Here is a 20,588-nt window from a genome sequence, read left to right on the forward strand (position 1 = left end):
CCTCCACCTCCATCATAGTCAATCGCTCCACTGCAGAGAAAAAAAGAACAGAAAACTGAGAGGAAAGTGCTGTCTGTGTGTGTAGGTGATGTTGAAAATGGTCCCACTCTGGCTGAGGCAAGGAAATTCTGGAAGAATATCTGGCAGCTTTATGCCAACAGCTTTATAAAGGCTTATTGACAAACTTCTTAAGGCATGAGGGGGAGTAGTAAGGGAGGGGGAAAGGAGGTGACAGGAATAACATCTAGTTCTAGAAGCAACATGTTGTAGCAATGATCATCAGTTGTAGAATTAGATGAACCTGAGTTCCTGTGTGAGTTTGAGCAAGTTACTGAGTTTCCCCATCTGTAAAATGTACATAATGTTCCTCTGTGAGGGGCTGATGTGCAGTTCATATGAAGAAATGAAGTGAGAGTGTCTGGCATATAGCAGGTCCTCATTAAATATTAGTTTACTTTGAATCAAATTCAGTGAAGGAATCTATCCTGGAAAGTATCTGTAACAATGAAACCATTTATTTTACAACTCTACTTAATACCAAACCTAGTGTTTTTCTCCCTTCTTTAAGACTGGGGTCACAGTATTAGCTTCTACAGCATTCTGGAACATTTTCAGGGACCCAAGGTCAGAGTTGAGTATGCCCAGGTAGCCAAAGCAAGATTTTAATAGGAAAGAAATGATAAGAAATGTGAGTTTCCCTTCATTTTTTTGTCCACCTCAAGTACTCTGCAAAATCACCTTTCACTCCAGGAAATTCTGTTCTGGGTGTCCTAGGGGTGTCTCATGCATGTCCCAGGGTAGATCTGCTCCTGCCCTTCTGATCCTTCCCCACAACTGTGAGCAGTGCACTGCCCTCTTCTGGGCATAGCAGGGACTGCTGGTTTTCAACTGCGCTGTATCTAGTTGCTGAGCCGGAAGTGTGGGATGGGCGTGGGGGTGCGCAGAGAAGAGAGAAGAGAGAATATGATATAAAACATTCCCTTATCACTCTGCTTTAGAGAAGTCCCAAAGATATGCCACTTGTCACAATATACAACTTTATGAAGAGTTTAGGGAAATAATGCTTTAGTTTTTTACTTGGGGCATTCTCTCTTCCTCTGGAATTAGAGATTGTGGAATTGCATTTGAGAGTGCCACCCAGTACTGAAAATCCCTAGACCTAGACCCTTGCGGTGAGAAAGTTTTTGTTAGGATCAGGTCCATCACTCCTGTTTCTTCCCACAAGGAGGAGTGCTCTCTTAAAGAATCCCCAGCCTTTTTTCAAACAGACCTCTGTAGGACCATCCCACCAATTTGCATTCATGTCCAGTTATATCATCAGAGTAGTGGACACAATTTGAGCTCTTTTGCATGAGGCTACTAGGTCCTCTGGCCCTTAAGTTCCTGCTGGGCCCATCCTAACAGGAATACTTAAATCTGTAGCTGACAGAGTTCTAGGATCAAGCTGAGAGCCCTGCTACAGATACATATGTACAAAGAAATTTACTTATATCCTTCCTTCCTCTAAATTTGAGCGTGGGCACTTGCCTTAAATTCTCAATATATCAGAGCTTATTCATTTGTTCAAAGAAGGAATACAAGGATGATTTAGACACAGTTCCTGTGTCATAGCCATCACAATCTCTCGCGTCACTTTATGTCTTCAGATGTGACTGTCCTTACTTAAAGCTTGATTGAGACCATCTTATAGTTAACTCTGAAAAATATCCCTTCTGAAGTTAAGCGACTAGTATCAACAAATTTATACTCAATCTCTATGGTGGAAAAGAAAGTATTACAATCAGGTATATGCAGGACGTGTGGAATTTGGTTCAGTGATGTTCTTAACCCTCTCTTTGCCCCCAGGTTATGCAGATGTATCTTCCATTCTGTGGAATCGCCATATCTAATGCTCAGGTATTTGCTGCCTCAAGGAAAGAATATGAAAGAAGCAGGGTGAGTAGAAAGAAACATGACTGACAACCCACAAAGCTCTCTGTTTTTTAAGAGTATGAGTCATTATATGTTTTAAAAGCCGCAGATGCCCTTTGAATAGTCCAGGAATCCTTTTTATTTGTATAATCCTTCCAGTCTATGGTTGAAGATCCCTTTAAGCAATGAGCCCAAAGGGAAGTGGGTGCAAATTATCTGTTGTTATTTGGAGGAAATAGTATCAGCTTCTCTTAAAAAGGAAATTAATTGCACATCTATAATATAAGGTAGCAGATATAGTCTTGCTTAGTTATAGCTTTGAAACAATAACACAATTTAGTAATATTTTTACAATTTAATTTCTTTAAGAAGACAGGTATGTTACAAATGATTACACTGTACCTCGTAAATTTTATTTTTGAAATGAGAGGTTTTCTGAAAGACCATCATGAGATAACTGGACAATATACAAACACTATTTTATAGGATTATAAAGAAACACACACAGAGAGATTCATCTTATATAACTTCACCAGTCAGAGAGTTTAAAAGTTAAAAAAGACAGATGCTCAAAAGACATTAAATCATCAAATAAGGACTAAATTATATTAGGCTCATTATACTTTTAAATATAGGGAAATTACTGTCACAATTTAGAAATATATTTAACAAGATGTTCCCAAAGGTAGGAAACCCTTAATTAATTGGTAATCAAATTGATTAAAAGTTTCCTTTTAATTATGAAACTAAGCATTATGATTTATGAATATTTCACAGTACACAAATAAACACAGTTCGCTACTGCAGCCATCTTCTTCAGTATAGCATGCCACGCCTTTTCTCTGACGTGGACCCATGTCTTATCATTCCCCTCCTTTCATTTGGCACTCCAGCAATACAATCCCCAGTTTCCAGAAAACAATCTATTTGTTTCACTTTCTCATACTTTTACCCACATTTCTCTCTTTACCTTCAATACCTCATGTCCACCTTTTGACTCCCACTACCATTTGCCTTGAATTTCCTTCAGGTTCCAGCTCAGACTTCTAGTTACTCTTCCCCTCGTTGTTTATTGTTTTTCCTTGTGTATACTGCCATTGCTCTATTATGGATACTTATCACACTGTATGGTATTTATTGATGGCCATCCTCTCCAACTACATTTTGCACTCCTTAAGGGACACTTTATGTATTATTAATCTTTACATCCTCATGTACATATATGGCATAATTCATCTACTCATTCAACAAATATTTATTGTGTGGTACTCTTCAGACACTATCTGTTCAAAGTCCCTTCCCTCAGAGAACTTACTCTTCTAGTGGGAACAATAGATAATAGACAAGCAAACAAGTAAAAAATAATATAGGTAGTGATAAGTGCTATAAAGAAAAAATGAAGTGAGATAAAGGGATAGAGACTGGTTTCTGAAGGATAGTTTGGGAAGATGTTTATTTCAGAGAGCGATTAAGAAAATCTCTATAAGAAGATAATATTTAATTGGGGACCTGAGTGACATGAAGGAGCAAAGCCACACAAAGATCTGGGAAGAACATTCCAGGCAGTAGAAATATTAAATGCAAAGGCCCTGGGGCAGGAGAATGCTTGGTCTGTGTGTTTAGAGAGAGAGAGGAAAGACCTAAAATAGCCAAAGCAATTCTGAAAAAGAGCAAAGCTGGAGGAATCACACTTCCAGATCTCAAACTAAACTACGAAGCTATAGTAATCAAAACAGTATGGCACTGACATAAAAAACAGACACTTAGACCAGTGGAATAGAATCTATAGCCCAGAGGACAGATTAACATATCTCACAGGGTAGGCCATGGTGGGTGGGTGGGTGGGAAGAAATTAACAAAATAACTTATATGCATATATGCATAACCCAGGGACACAGACAATGGTGTGGTGAAGGCCTGGGGTGGGGTAGAAGAGGTCAATGGGGGAAAAAAGAAGACATCTGTAATACTTTCAACAGTAAAGATAAATTTTTTTAAAAAAGAATCTATAGCTCAGAAATAAACCCATACCTATAGAGTCAATATACATGCTGTCCCCCAAAAATATATACACAGTTTAACAGCTGATAGCTCAATTTTGAAAATTAAATGTATTTTAATAAACACTGCCTTTATGATTATTCAAAATGTGTGTATACATTTTTTTGAGGCACCCTATATATATTTGATAAGGGAGCCAAGAATACTTAATGGGGAAAAGATAATTTTTTGCAATAAGTGGTGATGGGAAAACTGAATATTCACATGCAAAAGAATGAAATTGGACCCCTATCTTATACCACTCACAAAAGTTAACTTGAGATAGATTAAAGCCTTACATGTAAGACCTGAAACTGTAAAACTCCTAGAAGAAATTAGGGGGAAAGCTCCAGTGATTTTTTTTTTGGATCTGACACAAAAGCACAAGCAACAACAGCAAGAATAAACACGTGAAGCTACATCAAGCTAAAAAGCTTCTGCACAGCAAAAGAAACAATCAACAAAATGAAAAGGCAACCTATGGAATGGGAGAAAATATTTGCAAATCATGTATATCAGATAAGGGGTTAATATCCAAAAGTACACAATTCAGTAGCAAAACCCCAAATAATCCCATTAAAAAATGAGCAGAGCATCTGAACATTTTCCCCCTAAGAAGAGACATACAAATGGCCAACAGATACATGAAGCAATGTTCATCATCACTATTAATCAGGGAAATGCAAATCAAAACCAAAATGAGATATCCCCTCACACCTGTTAAAATGACTTTTGTCAAAAAGACAGGAGATCAAGTGTTGGTAAGATGTGGATAAAATGAGACTCTTTTGCACCATGGAAAACAGTATGGAGGTTCCTCACAAAATTAAAAATTGGATTTCCATATAACCCAGCAACCAGCTGCTGGGTATGTATCCAAAGGAAATGACATCACTATCTTGAAGAGATAGCATTATCCACAATAGCCCAGATACAGACACAGCCTGTGTCCGTTGATGGATGAGTACACAAATAAATTATATGCACAATGGAATATCATTCAGCCATAAAAAGAAGGAAATCCTGCCATTTGTGACAACATGAATGGACCTTAAGGGCACTGTGCTAAGTGAAATAAGTCAGACAGAAAAACACAAATACTGCATGATCTCACATGTTGGCTCTATGAGAAGCAGAATTCATAGAAACAGAGAGTAGAATGGTGGTTGCCAGGCCTGGGATGTGGGGTAAATGGAGAAATTCTAGTCAAAGTGTATAGACTTTCAGTTGCAAGATGAATAAATTCTAGGGACCTAATGTTTGGCATGGTGACTATACAACTTATTATGTATTTGAACGCTGCTAAGAGTCAGTCTTAATGTTCTCATCACCAAAGAATGTAATTATGTGAGGTGTTGCATAATGTTAACTAGCTTTACTGTAGTAACCGTTTTGCAATATAGTATACACGTATCAAATCATCACGCTGTAGACCGTAAACTTTTTTCTTCTCTTTTTATCCTATTCTGGAGGTACACTGCATTGTTATTTGCAAAACTTTTATCATTTGTCAGTACAGCAGCAATTTTTAATTAGAAACAATAAAGTTACTATAATGTGATTTGTCAGTGCAAGACTCAAGGCAGAGTGTGTTTTTCCTCTGAGATAAATGTTCTTGTGTATGGGTCCCAGAGGCCCTATCCATGCCGTCACAACAAATTGAAAAGTTAAATAATTGTTCAGTTAATATGACCCATCTGAAGAAATAGTCTGGGTGATTAAAGAAATAATGTTTCTCCCTTAATAAGAGGGAATTTGGTTGGTAATTATTCAGACAATTGCCTCATCTTTAATGTTGTATTTGAATATGAAATTATTGCACATTGATCTCTACGGTAATTTGCTGTCCCAATGCCAGTTCGTCAGGATGCACTTACAACTTTTTCACCTCCTGGTGTTTCTCTTTGCTTTGGGATCATAGAGCAATCCTTATTTTCACAAGCTCTCTTTAGAGAAAACACTACCCAGGATGTTTGGGCCTCTTTTAGATGCTCAGTGAACTAGACTCATTTCATGGATCCATTAACTCATTCAAATGCTTTTCTGCCTGACTAGACTCAGAGAAAAAATTTTCAAATGGGTTCAGGACAAATCAAATTCATTACCAAAGTTGAAAATTAGCCAAGTCCCTGGGATGATGATCACCACCATCTCCCTGAATAGATGTGAACTTGAAAACCCATGAAATCCTTTTGCGAGAGATCAGACTTGAGAGGGCACATCTTATTAAATTCCATTGAATAAAGCACCCTCTGGCCAATTCACTGGCTGTGTAATTTTCTGGTTGCTCTTTGATAGCAGCATAATATCTACCACCTGTACATAGCCCACAGTTCTTAAATCTCTGGAAACACCAGTGTAATGAAAAACTCCAAACAAATATTGTTTCAATGCAAAAATTGCAAGCAAATTTAGCTGGGTAAAATAACAGGTTATTACAATTTGCTTTTCAAATGAGTACACAGCATTTAAGTTAGAATTTGGTTTTCTTTTTCTTTTTATTCTGCTGTTTTAAATTTAATGGTGTGTTCTTTCCTGAGATATATAATAGTATTTAAATGTTTTTCTGGACAGATTGAGATGAAGCAGTACTTCTTGTGCAGAAGGATTAGTGGGGGCTTTATATATATTTTGGAAAACTCTGAAACTTAATTAGCATTCGCTACTATAATTCTTTCAGACTTCTGTGAGAGATGTGTGTTAGTGAAAATAAGTCTCAAGTTTTACCACGAAGCTATTTCTTCCTGATGGTGAGGAAGAGCTGCCTTGTAATTTTCTGAAATAAATGTGCTCTTGAGAGAATCAGGTATTCATTACTTATAAAATGTTGGGTTTATACCTAGTCAAATTGCAGAAAAACTACTGTGTGGAGGTGGGGGGAAAGCACATAATTAATGACTATAAAGGTAATGTAGTCAGCGATATGGGATATAGTCATATAGCTATATATGGGATTATATGGGATTACATGGACTGGTGCTATTCTGAACTTGTAGTTTACAGTTCAAGACTCTGTTATAAAACAAAATTATGGAAATATGTCAAAATAATCATAAACACTTTAAAAATTAGCCACACCAAAATATTTGTATTTTATTATAGCAAAGACTAAATGGAATCTTGAGACCAAAAAAACACATTTTTATTCAGTTCTATATCCATGTAAATACATCCATTTTGTCTTTTCTAGGCCTTGTTAGAGGTGGTTAATGACCTCTTTGAAGAACAGACTGACCTGGAGAAAATTGTTAAGAAAATAATGCATCGGGCCCAAACTCTGCTGAAATGCGAGCGCTGTTCTGTTTTACTCCTAGAGGACATTGAGTCACCAGTAAGTCATCTTTCCTCTGTCATGGAGAGCTGGAGACTGCGTGAATGGAATAAAGTTCAGTTTATTTGTAATTAAGTGTGTGAAATTGGGACTTGAACCACTCTTCTCATGATGCTTCTAATCATGGGGTGACTTTTTATACAATTAAAGTCTTAAATTTTTTTACATGTATTTTCAGTCTTGCTTTGCTGTCACCTTAGAAACATAGGGACCTTAGACATCTGTACCAGTCCCGTGCGTGTACAGATGAGGGAACTAATGGACTAATGGTTGGCCCAGTGTCAAAGAGCTGAATAGAAGATGAGCTCAGGTGCCAGTCTCCCATGTCACTCACCCAGCCAGGCCTCAGTATTGATGGGCATGGATTGCAGTCCAGACAATGCTCCAAGGGTGGAGGGAGCAAACTAACACTGGAGAAGTGGTGACTTGGCTCCTGGAGCCAGCACGGTTTGTACGTGAGCTGAGCGGGCTATGCTGTGCAGCAGAGGTTTGTCCTGTTGCTTCTGAAGTGCCATTCCCAGGTTCTTTTACTGCTTCCTTGACCTGTGGACACCTGCACAGAGAGCCTAGTCAGATGGAAGAGGCTCGTTTCTTCTTCCCCACAGGAGTTCCTGTCACTCCAAAGGCAGGCTTCTAGCTCAGGCCTGCCATACCTCGCCTTTCAGGTTCTGTTAAGCCCCGTGGCTCTTTGAGGGACATCTGCCGGGCAAATACACAATACCGAGAATAATGGTCACCATCAATCTACCTGAGGGTTAAATGTATAAACCCTCAGCAGCAAGTTAATATCTTTGCTGTAAACTCTCTTTGAAGACCAAGAATTGTCTAGCAATTAAGTGCTGTTTCAATACCTCAGAGAATGATATTTTACTCTACTTTACCTGGAAAAGGTTATTGACTTTTCCTTTCAGTTTGTGTTTCTCAAAGAATAAGAAACATAGGGCAAATTTTGGAGATTTAATAAGAATTGTAAAACTTAAACAGCATTAAAGTTTTAAAAAAATCTATATATGTTTAAAATGTTCAGGAGTGTTTTAGTAGAGCTCAGGGTTCTTTCTTTTTCAGAAAGTGTGGTCTAAACCAACAAGAGCCTCACAAGTATCCTCTGATTGTGCAAAACTCAGTGGAACTTCGGTAGAACACACACACACACACACACGCACACGCACGCACACACACGCACCAGCCCCAGCCCATACTTACGGAGTGCTCTGGTTGCTCTGTGAAGCGCTTGAGTTCACTGAATCCTCACTGCATCCTGATGAGACAGGTGCTGTTATTATCATCTTCATTTTATAAATGAGGGTGTCAGGCTCGGAGAGTTTGGAAGACCTGCTAGAGTCTCCCCCCCACCTGACCCTGAAGCCCCTGGAAGGAATGGGGAGGGAAGGGCTGCTCCCCGGTGCCTGGCAGGCTGAGCTCTCACTAAGCAGAGGCGGGAGGGCAGTTGCTGGGATCCCTTGAGTCTTCTAGGTCTCTGTGAAGGCAGGTGGCTGAGGGGCCTGGTAAAATCTAGACAAGACAAGCTCACTGTTCCCTAGTTCAGTTATAAACAGACATGGAAGTAATTTAAACCAGCTTAAGGTTTAAATTCTTGCCTGTCTTCTAACGTGGATGAGTTATACTGTGGTCTTGCTCTTTGCCAAATCAAATGAAAAAGTACAAATAGCAGAAGTTGATGGAAGGTGTGGGCAGAATTGGAAGCAGTAGTGGTGACAGCAGTAGCTTTGTGCTAGAGTGTGGAGGGCGTCAAAAAACACTAGGTCAAAGAGGATAAGCAATAAAGGTGTTGGTATATTACTGCAAATTTAAAAGACCTTTTTACTCTCACAGTTGAACATTCTGACTACAGTTGTGGGGATCAGAGCAGAAATTCTGGGCCACTCCCCATGCCCCCTCAACATGAAGATGAACTTTTCTAATCCAGAGGGTCAGGGTCTGGCAGTAAAAGTGAGCTATGTACAAAAGGAGGAGACAAATCTGCTCAGTACCTTTTTAGAAGCTGTGGCTATATTTTGCCAAGGCTGCTGCTTGGACTTCAAATATAATCAAGAACATTCTATAGGCATCCAGATAAAAGAATCAGATCATCTATTGGAAGGAATTTATTCTGGTGTTAGACTTCCTTGTACCATTCTCCAGCGCTAGGAGAAAATGTAGCAATTGCTACAGAGCCCTCAGGGAAAGAAAATGTGACCCCACAATTTTAAATCTAGTCAAATTCACATTCAATTATATAAGCCACAGATAGACATTTTTAAATTAGCAAGAAAGAGTTCAGGAAATATAGTTACAAGCTGTCCTTCCTGAAAAGTATGAGAGGTTGAAATCTAGCCAAGCAAGTGATGCAGAAGACATGATAAGTAAGACTAGCATTGAGTATTGAATGCATTTAAATGTAGAACGAAGGCTAAAAATGATGGGCCATATACTCTACTTGTAGAAACAAGTGCAACCCTTATGTTATAAAACATTACATAAGGCTCCCCATCTCCCCAAAGTGTCACAGAGGCAACAGATGCCCGCACATGCAGTGGGTTGCATTTCCAAGATGGAACATTGTGCTTGGAGAATCCATCCCTTTTCCATTGAGTGGTATCAAGCCTGCTGTTTAGAGAGAGATATTACCTCATCTCTCAAGTTAGCTCACTGCAGACACAATCCTGTGAAAGGAACCAGACAGAGAGAGAGCAGGGCCTTGCAGTGTTGGCAGAACAGGAAGACTGTGCACTCAGGGTTCACATGGATTGCCTCTCCCAACAGGTATCTTGGTTACATGGAATATTTTAATTATAATATGTTAAATTTATCGATCTTTTTTTTTGATTTGTGTTTTATGGTGTTTTTTATTTTTTTTGATAACAGCTTTACTTCCATGTTAGAATGATTTTTCTCTTATATTTTCTTTAACCCATCTGGTATTTATATCTGTCTAGAATTTATTTTTTGTATTGTATAAAGCTGTGTATATATGACCACTGCCTTAGAACTCTTTTCCCCCCACTTTGTAATGTTAGTTCTATATTATATCATGTTTCCATATATACCTGAGTCTGTTTTTGAGCTCACTATTTTTTCCCACTGGCCTATTGGCCTGTTTCTGCGCCAGTATCACAATGTCTAAATTTCTGTAATTTTATAATACTCTCAGAAGCTGATAGGGCAAGCTCTCAGTGTTGTTCTCCTTTAAAATTGGCTTGCCTATTTTTGACTTGTTGCTCTTCCATACAGACTTTAAGAGCAGCTTATCAATTTCCATAAAAAATTCTGTAGAGATTTTGATAGAAATTGCTTTAATTTATAGATCAATTTTGGGGATTTCTGCAAGTAATAGAATGTATTTGGGAAAATGGCTTATACAATAAGATTTGTATCTTATATAAGAAGAAGTCTGCAAGGGGCGGTTCTGGGGATTGTGTAGCAGCCAGATGACATAATCAAGAACCCGGGCTCTGTTGTTTTCCTGTGCTTGTCTCAGTGGTCTGCCTTCACCAGCTGGCTCTTACCCTCAGGATCCAGGAAGCTGGCACAGCTCCATGTCATCAGATAACTATGTGTCAGAAGAAGAAAGGGAAATTTCTTTTCCCATATCATTCTTTTTCTCAGGAAGGAAAGTGTTTTCCAAAAGGGGCTTTTCCCATTGACTTTCCATGACCCATTAGTCAAGAACGAACAATGCTGTTCAAATCATTTACAGTCTTAGTATTGGTGTTTTTCATCTGTCATTCTCTGATAGAGGTGTGTTGGAATCATCAGCCTGAGATGTATCGATATCATCCTATCCAGTTCTGAAGGCTGTGGGTTTAATTACCTGTATTAATATTTATTATGTATGTGTTTTTTACTTTGGGATTGCATCTTATTTTTGTGGGGAAGTGTTTTTGTTTATTTGTTTGTGCCATTGTTTTCTTTCATTCTTTCTGGTACTCTTCACTCCCTGTCTAATAGTTTGCACAGTTCCTTGGCCCCTAGTCCAGAACCAGGTCAAATATGGGTGGCTTGGGTCTCCTGCTATGTGATAATATTACACTAAACCAGAGGCAGCTTGGTTCGGTTTCTGGAAGTGAAGCTGAGTCATCTGTCTCAAAGGAACACTTTTAGACACCAGGCTCCAGTAGGAGCTACCATGCCAACCATTGCTGCCTGCCTTTTTCTGGACTTGGAGCACAGCAGGCCTCTGTCTCCAGGCTTGTGCCTTAGAAATCTTTATTTTCCCCTTCTCTCTTGGCTCCTCCTTTCCCTTCTCTTTTCCCTTCCTTTTAACCTCTAGATGTCTTTCTATATTTTATCAATCTTTGCTCTGTTTTTGGAAGAGAACAGATGTGTCAAAACATGAATTTATAACATCATCTGTACTGGCATTACGTACACTACTTTTCACAGTTAGAAAAAAAAGTATCATTTCAGGAAAAATATATGCTCAAACTTTTCTTTTTGCAAAAATAACTTGTGCTTTTCTCTATTTTATTAGAATCATTCCAGGAAATAAAAACCTCTAATTACTTTTTTGTGATTTGAATATTTTAAAAAGCTGGTTATTGTGATGTATGGTATTTTATGGCCTGCCTACATGTGAGGGGAAAAGGGAGAAAATAATTTAAATCTAGTTGTAGAAGCTTGGTTCATCACACTCTTAACTCAGTGTTGGGGGACTGCATGCATAGTCTGTAAGCTGGTCAGTCAGGTGTAAACTGATCCGTTCGCTCAGTGGATGCCAAAAATAGAAATGAGAAATGCCTTTCTAGCCCTCTCTTCTGACAAAATTAATATTTTACCCTCTTTTGCTTCTCCTGAGTGTTTCAGTGAATCAATTTCAAGTGACTTTGTCAATGCTGTTTTCCACTAGACTGAAAAAAATAAAACGATTGTTCCATAGCTAGCTGCTGTCAACACTAGGAGCTATTTAGTCCTTTGAACCAAATATTCCCTGCAAATGTTACTCCATTCCATGAATCTGTCTAAGCAATTTCTATCACTTCTTTGAGTTCCTGTCTAGCTTAGGTATTTACTATGGTCTCTATTTCTTTCCGTGCTTAGTCAAGGAAAACAAATGTAGCCACTTTAATCTATGTCCCAAGGCAATGTCTCAGCACCAGTGTTTACAGTGTTCCTCTTTCATGGATCATCCTGACGGCTGGCAGCTATTTCATTGTCCAGAACTCCATGAAATACTTTATAACTGAGTTTACAAATATGAGGCTAGTTCCTGGAGTTCATTTTCTAAATCATGAAACACAAGCTACACTTGTTTTCTAATATGTTCCTTAACTTCTTGGTTCTTATGAAATACACATACAGTCAAGCCATTGGACTGACTAGATGAGTTCCCTGAATCCAACACTCCAGAGGAAGAGGTGGGGTGTATTCATCTGACTGCTCTGGAACAGCCTATAATTCAGTCCCCTCCATCCTAAATGGATGGTAAAAATTGCTCCAGGCTTTACTTTCTACTGTATTTCCCTTTCTGTCCATTTCCTCATCTTTCTTTCTTTAACTTCTCCCTCTAAGGAAGCTAATGTAAACTCTGTTTGATTTTTGCTTTAAGTGCTTTTTCTAGAGTATAAAATGGAAGATACCTAAAAAGTCTCTGATGATTATTTGATGAGTGTATATATATGTATATGCTCATCATTAATAATTAATATATTAACTCAACTCACATCATCAATCATTTATATTAAATATATGATATTCAACATATATACATGATTAATGATGTGAGTTGAGTGAGAAAAATAAATGATGTATCATTTATATAGGTTAAATATATGTATATGTATACATGTTGCATATGTGTTAAATATATGCATATGTGTACTTAAATATATACATATATTTAACACATAAATTATATGTAATATATAAAGTATATAATAATGTATATATACAAAATCTCTAACTACTGAACTTCAATTCCCACTGCCCATCTCCACGACATCCTGCTCCAAATCTTCAGCACTTTTGAGAATTTTCTGTTTCAGTTAATAAAATCATCATCACATAGTAAGAAACTCAAGCCAAAAACCAGAGTAGTTTCTAAGCCTGTCTTACTATCTACATTCAGTTTCTCTAAGTTCTGTTGCTTCTACGTTGAAACATCATTTCTAGGCTCGCCTTCCCATCCCTCCTACCACTGTCTCTACTCTGCCTTTACTAACCTCTGGCCTTGATGTTTTCCTCGAGCTCATTTCCTTGCTCACAAATAAGGCACTCTTCATTTCCATCATCCTTAATAGTATTTCTAGTTTTCTTCCTAAAGCATGCATCTACCTCTCCCATGCTCCAAAACATTTGGGAACTGCCTGTTGCCTACACAGTAAAGTTCAAACTGCCCAGCATTCAAGGCCCGTCACCTCTGCCGTCAGCCTAACTTTTGGTTCTCCTGTCTGTCCTCAGCCTTGCTCCCTCCCTCTCTCCTTCTTCTACCCCACCTCCCCTGGTTAACTTACGCAGGCATTTGCTTCTGTATCTTTGCACACGTAGTTCCCGTGAAATACAAAATATACCAGACAATTAAGGACATAATTTCATCCAGGCTATTGCAATAGGAAGAACATTCACTAACAAGGAGCATGCCAAAGGAAAGGAAAGGTGCCCCGGGTTTTGCAGAAGCACGTGGACAAGGGAGTAGTCTGCATCTTTTTCGTGCATCTTGGGGGAGTCATGAGGAAAGATGGAGACAGGTCTTATTTTGAAATATGCTAGGGCAGGGTGGTTCTTTGAGGTTAGCCAATTCTGGAAGACAAAACGGTAGGATTTCTTTACCATTACTGGTTTTTGGAAGCACAGGACTCAGATGAAGTGCGACTCTGTACTGACCATTGTCTGCAAACCCTGCCTCTCCCCATCTGTTGTCAGTCTTTCTCTTTTTAGCTCGGTGCCGTGACAGCTAATCTCTACATACTGTGCCACTTGGGCTTTCTTGTTCTCTGGCTTCCAGTTGAGTTTTACAAACAAAAAGGATCAGCAGAAGATTCAAGGGCAGGAGGAGAGAGAGGTTGGAGGTACTTACTCCCCTTGTTGTCTCTCTGCCAGTTGTAGAGGTGGCTGGATTCTTCCAGTGCCCCTCTCCACAGCTCCAGCTCCTCCAGGGCACCAATAACGATTCCCTCCCTCCTCCCTGCCTCCTTCTCTCCCTCACACTCTCTTGTGTTCCCTTAGACCTAGGGCTGCTTTCCAAAGCTGCTAGTCCCTGCTTTACAAAGTTGACTCCAAATCAGTCCCTTTATGGAGTTAGGTTCAGTTAAACTCTTTCGAGTACTCTGTTTTTCTACCAAAATTCTGATTTTGGAAAACTTTCCTCACTTCCCAGTCTAGAGCACCCCTGCTCACCCTTCAGGACGTAGTTCACATGACCTTCCTTCAACACCCTCCTCTGCACTTCTAGCATTTTGAATATATACTGTGACGAAATGTTACATTTGTGAACTGTTTCCCTCTCTGCACTATTCTGTGAGTTAACAGTACCTGGTACACTAAGTATTTGATAAATGTTAATTGAGTGAATAAATAACTAAAGTAAATTACTCATCAGGATAAATGAGAAATTTATTAAGAAGGATGGTAGTAGATTATCATTTTATACATTCTTTTGCCCTTATAGAGTAGTCCTCTCATGGAAAAATGGGGATTAAGAAAACTAATGGGAAAAAGGGGGGGATTAATTAGATCATTTATATTTTCTCCATGGTGGCAGGAATATCTATTTGAGCATAATTTTTGTATTTTAAGTTACTTTTTAAATTTTTTTTAAAAATGGAGAGAAACCAGACCAACTAGTGCTTGATAAATATAAAATCAAAAAGACTTCTGTCCATGGAGCTTTTCCAAAGAACAGGCAGAGACACTTGGGGATACTGTTGACTTCACTGTGGCATGTGTACTGCCTTCCTGGGAGCAGCAACCAGCCAGCGGAGCTCAGAACCACTTGTTCAGTGTCACTGACCTATAAACCACTTCTGGTATCTCTTTTATGAGATTCTCTTTTTACATAGTGTATGTGAGTGTGTGTTTATTTAATCTATGTTCATTTAGTACACCTATAATCAGAATTGGATTTAAGTAATAAATTTTTTAAAATTAATAAAACTAAGAACCATACGATTGTCCAAGTCAAGAATAAAGCAATAAAGAATTTTATTTTTTTTCATTTATACTTTCATCTGTTTTTATTAGTCGTAATCCCCACAGTGACACTATATATATCCCATTAAGTTTTATCAAAGTAGTTTAACTGTTTTTGCTGTTTTGTTTTTGCTGTTTTGTTTTTTAGCCCAGGTGTCTGACTGTAATTTTCTACTTGAATGCATCATATTTTTAATAAATTTCTAATTATTATCATACAAGGTGTGAAATTAGGAACATAGTCTATACTGCCTTCGCTTATGCCACCAACTGCAAATTTGGGGTTCCCCAAGACCACCCTCAACCTCAATAATTTGCTAGAAGGGCTCACAGAACTCACTGAAAGCTGTTATACTCATGGTTATGGTTTATTATAGGAAAGGCTACGGATTAAAATCAGCCACAGGAGAGGCACGTGGGCAGATTCCGGCAGGGTGCCGAAAGTGGAGCTTCCAGTTGTCCTCTCTCCCTGGGGTCAGGGATAGCATTGACTTCTCCCAGCCACAGTGTGTGACAGCATGCATTAAGTACTGCCAAACAGGGAGGGTCGCCTGAGCCTTGGCATCCAGATTCTTCACTGGGGCTTGATCACCAAAACCTAGTTGGTCAGCGACATAGTTGACCTCAGTCTCTGTCTCCTCCAGAGGTTAACTGATAGCAGGTGACCCAAAGACCCCACCCTAAATCACATTGTCCGTGTGGCTCAAAGCCCCACTCTAAATTACATTGTTAGTATCTGGCTGGCCCAAGGCACCTGGGTAAACAAAGATACTTTTATCAAGACTGGACATTCCAAGGGCTTAGAGGTCACCTCTCAGGAGCCAAGGGCAAAGGTCAACACCATGGTTCATGAATGAATCCAGTGTCTGACTTTGATCAGCACACCATGGGCTGGTTTACTAGGGGACACAACTAGTACTGTCCATGATATGGAGTGTGGAAGTTAAAAGATGCATAATCCTTGACTTTCCTTTTATTTATTAAACTTGAATTTAGGAAATAAAACAAAAAGACAAAACAAAATGTTAGACACCCCTCCCTGGCCCCCCTTTCCCCCAGCATGTGATTTATGTTGAAATGAAAAGTTCTAGCACTTTAGAAAAACAAGTTTCTTCCTTTTGGTAGTTTTAAAAGTTCCCGTTTTCTATTTCAAGAGCTCACACATTCTGACATTTCATCAAGAGGTACCTTTTAAAAAATCTTATCCATTCTCTTTATGATTCTAGATCTGTAAGTTTTATAGTTTTAAAATTCAGTCCATAGCAACAGCCTAAAACACATTAAAAATAAGAGAAGAATTTACTGTCCTCTAACAGAATAAAGGAAGAAATCACAAATGATGAGAAATCAAAGAGGATTTAGGACTAATTACATTTTTAAAAATCTGTGACAGTTCCCCATTCTGCAAACATAAACACATCTACCTTTCATCCTACTATTATTTTAACTTTAAAAATTACTTAGGGTAGAGTTTGAGGGATTTATTACTTGGTGATAGCGAATAGTCTCTTTGTGGCTTCCTGTCCTTGTGAGACCCAAAAATATTGCAGCTGGATCAAGATCTCTAAGTGATTGGTTTCTGTTTAAGCCCTCAAGATAAGTGTTCCAGTTATTCTTGCTGTGTAACAAACTCAAAATTTAGAGGCTTAAATCAACCATGCTATATACTCAGAGATGCTGTGGATCAGAATTTGGAGAGGGTATAGAAGGGATGACTTGCCTTTTTCCAGGATATCTGGGTCCACAGTCAGAAAGACATGGAGATCAAGGGCCACTTGATGACTGGGAACTGGAATCCTCTGAAGGTTTGCTTCGTATGTCTGGTGCCTGGGCTGGGATGGCTTCAGCACTGGAGCTGCTGGCCAGAGCATCCATGTGTCACCTCTCTGTGTGGTGTAGTGGCCTCAGGGTGGTTGGATTCTACATGGTGACCAGTGCTCCAAGCACAAGGATTCCATCAGATGAGGCAGAAACTGCACCACCCTTTATGACAACCTCACAGGCACATGGCATCTCGTCCACATACTCTGTTGCTCAAAGCAGTTAGAAGCCCACCTAGATTCAAGGAGAGAGGACATAGACCTACCACTTGGTAGGAAGGTAGCAGGGTCGTATGATAGGGATGTGGAATAGGAGATATTGTACCATCTTTGGAAAATATAATTTGCTATAATGAGTGATTTTGTAAAGGCTTAGTTCACATTAGAATATCAAATGAAATATGCTTTATAGTTGTCAAGGTTATTTTCTTGCAGTTGAGCTATTGTCACTGCTCTGCATTCAGCGAGTCACGTACAGTTTTCTTTGTGATGGGTCTTTCTTTTATCTTTTTCCTAATGTTGCATTTTCTTAGTTTGGGTTCATTACCTCACTGATTAAGCTTTTTAAATATTTAATCTATTCCCAGTTTTCAAATCATTTTCTCAGGTGCCCATCAATTTCCTGTAAGTGGTTAATTTAAAAGGCTTTTGAAGCATGACTGCATCTGGCAGAGGCAAATCTAAATCTAAATGTCATCCTTGGAAGCATCCAGTGACATTCAGCTGACTCCTTTCAGAATAAGGAGCTCCTTTTCCTATCATGTAGCATGTCCTGTCAAAAGGGCAGAAATGGTGCCTTTCCCACTTGACATTTTCAGTGTTTTGGAAGGGCTGGCCCTCTAGAGTCACACAGACTGGCTTTAATCCATTTCCCCATTTAGTTGTGTGAAAGTGAGCAAGTTTTTAAAAAAATATGGGTCACTTTCCTCATCTATGTACTGAAGATAAAAATCCCTGCTTTACAGAGTTGTAATAAGGAAATTAAATAGTCGAAGCTCCTGATGTAGGGCCTGGTTTATAGTGAGAACTCAATAGTAGCTAATAGTAAGAAAAACAACCTTTACATTTTCTGTAACTGTAAATTTGCTTTCAGCGTAACAGATCTGATCAAGCTTGGTCACTGGGTGTGCTGGTTTCACTGGGCAGGTCAGGGAGGAAATGTTCACACTGGGGATGATCTTTAAAGAAGATGCCTTCCTCCTCATTACCCTTTGGGCAGTGGCAGCAAAGTGTTCACTTGAGAACCAGGAAAAGCCAGGGACAGTAACTTCAGTAGCCTGGGGTTGACGGAGTGCATCATTTTTGAAGGGTTGTTTGTCTCCATTGATGGCGATTGGGTTGTTAAAAGGACAGTAAAAAAAAAAATTGTACTCAAGTGTGATGTCCCCTTGCCTGACCACCACAGGATAGTACACACCTGATTGTAAAAATATATACATATTTAATAAAATGTAATAAAACTTTGAAATGTATATTATGTGAAAAGAAAATGCAAAATATAAGATAGAATTTTCTTCTGTCCCTTGGGATTTCTTCAATTGACATCACCTCTTTAATCCCCAGTTATTGTAATGGCCATTATAAGGATGGAAACTGTTTGCTGCATTGTTTTAAACAGTGAGAAAACCTTAATTGACTTGAACTTACTGTCTTTCTGTGTGGCAGGTGGTGAAGTTTACCAAATCCTTTGAATTGATGTCCCCAAAGTGCAGCGCTGACTCTGAGAACAGGTAGGGCTTGTGAGCTTCAGGTTTGTCTTCTGATTCATGTCTTCTGTCCTTGCTGTTGGCAGCATTGCATATGCTCTTTGAGGACAGGAGCTGTTCTTTCTTTAAACCAGCAAGTACAGCCAAATGTCATCACTGTTCTGTATTTCAAGGCTTAGACAAAAACTATAATTTAAAAATACATGTGTATACATCTAAGACCGTTAATGAATAGAGTCCAATTTTAGGTATTTCCTAACTACACAGACAGCCTAATTTTATGCTTTATTCTGACCCTTCATTTCTCTTCCTCCCTTTTGTTTCCTTGTATATGGGCAAGAGCATCCCCTGGGGAAAAGAGTAAGAGTTTCCAGTAATTCACTTTTTGTCCCCATCTGTATTTTTGAGGCTCTAACAGGCTAAAAGGGAGGGTTGGGAACAATCTGTGAATTTCTGTTAGTTTTGCACTGCCCTGAATAATAGCTGGGCTGCTACAAAAATGGATTCTCTTTACTTTTGTCACCTCTAAAGGAAAGACTAAAAATAGTAAAATTGACCAAACTGCAAAATACAGAGACAGACAAATAAAGCACTCAGGACAGCATGATGATGTCGTGATGATGCTAACACCAATGTTAGTCAGATGAGCAGCTTCCTTTTTTTTTTTTTTTTTCCAGCTTCCATTTTTTGAGTGCTAAGTGTGGCAGGTTCTATTTTAAATGTTTTATATGCATCTAATCCCCAAATAATCCTGTGAAGTAGGCATTGTACCCTTGCATGGCAGAGGAAAAAACCAGCGTCCAGTGAATGTCTATTGGGTTAATATTGCCCAAATCTTGCTCATCAGTCAGAATCAAGCTTGGAGAACTTGGTAAAAACTAAATTTTCGGGACCCAAACTGAGACATTTTGATTCAATACGTTGAAAGTGAAATGCTAAAGATCTATATATATTCAAAAGGCTTCCTAAGTAATACCTGTTTCAAGAGTAAGTTGGTTTTATATATCAGTGCCTTTAAGTTCAGAAAATAGAAATCAGTAAGTTAAAATGTAAGGTATTTTGTTTAGTTACTTTTTATCATGAAGTTTAAAAGAAGCCTTTGCTACATACTGTACAATTCCATTTATAGGGCATTCTTGAAATTATGCAAAATTATAAGAACAGAAAGCAGATCAGTAGTTGTTAGGGGCTGGAGATCAAGAGAGAGGTTTACTGCGAAGGGGTACTGGGGAATTTGGGGTTGTGATGAAACTATTCTATATTTTGCTTGCGATGACAGTTGTACAACTGCATTTGTCAGACATGCAGAACTGTACATTAAAAAAGGTAAACTTTACTCTCTGTAAGTTACACTTTAAAATGAGAAAAAAGAGGTCTTTTATAAGAGGATTTTGTTTTCAGGAAAATGTATTTATGTCAATATCTGTATCTAAGATTAGCTAATCTATACCTAAAAAAATATTTAGACATAGAAAATTACTGGTGCTGTAGTTAGCAATTTTTCTAAAAATTTTGTGTAAAATCGTGAAATACATTAGGAAAAAATATCTATTCATGTTTACTCTTTTAGCTAGTCATAGCCTCAAATAAGCTCTCTCTTTTATATGTGAGGGGGAAACGTTTTATAGAATTGTTAAAACACAACCTTTGAAATCC

General features: G+C 38.5%; 1 protein-coding gene across 2 annotated transcripts in view; it reads left to right on the forward strand.

The window, feature by feature from the left end:
- PDE11A (phosphodiesterase 11A) overlaps window positions 1–20,588 on the forward strand; it is a gene marked incomplete at its 5' end in the record, with an annotated part of 257,674 nt that overhangs the window by 80,794 nt on the left and 156,292 nt on the right. Inside the window, 3 exons of one of the 2 annotated variants that reach the window (XM_081141813.1) lie at window positions 1,846–1,935; window positions 7,142–7,282; window positions 18,892–18,956. In XM_081141813.1, the coding sequence (XP_080997939.1) occupies window positions 1,846–1,935; window positions 7,142–7,282; window positions 18,892–18,956 (296 nt within the window). Of the gene's footprint in view, window positions 1–1,845; window positions 1,936–7,141; window positions 7,283–9,939; window positions 10,046–18,891; window positions 18,957–20,588 lie in introns of those variants that run through there. The other variant, XM_081141814.1, reaches the window with a different exon arrangement.

The sequence above is a fragment of the Miniopterus schreibersii genome (assembly GCF_964146895.1).
Source record: "Miniopterus schreibersii genome assembly, chromosome: 7".
Classification (NCBI taxonomy): Eukaryota; Metazoa; Chordata; class Mammalia; order Chiroptera; family Miniopteridae; genus Miniopterus; species Miniopterus schreibersii.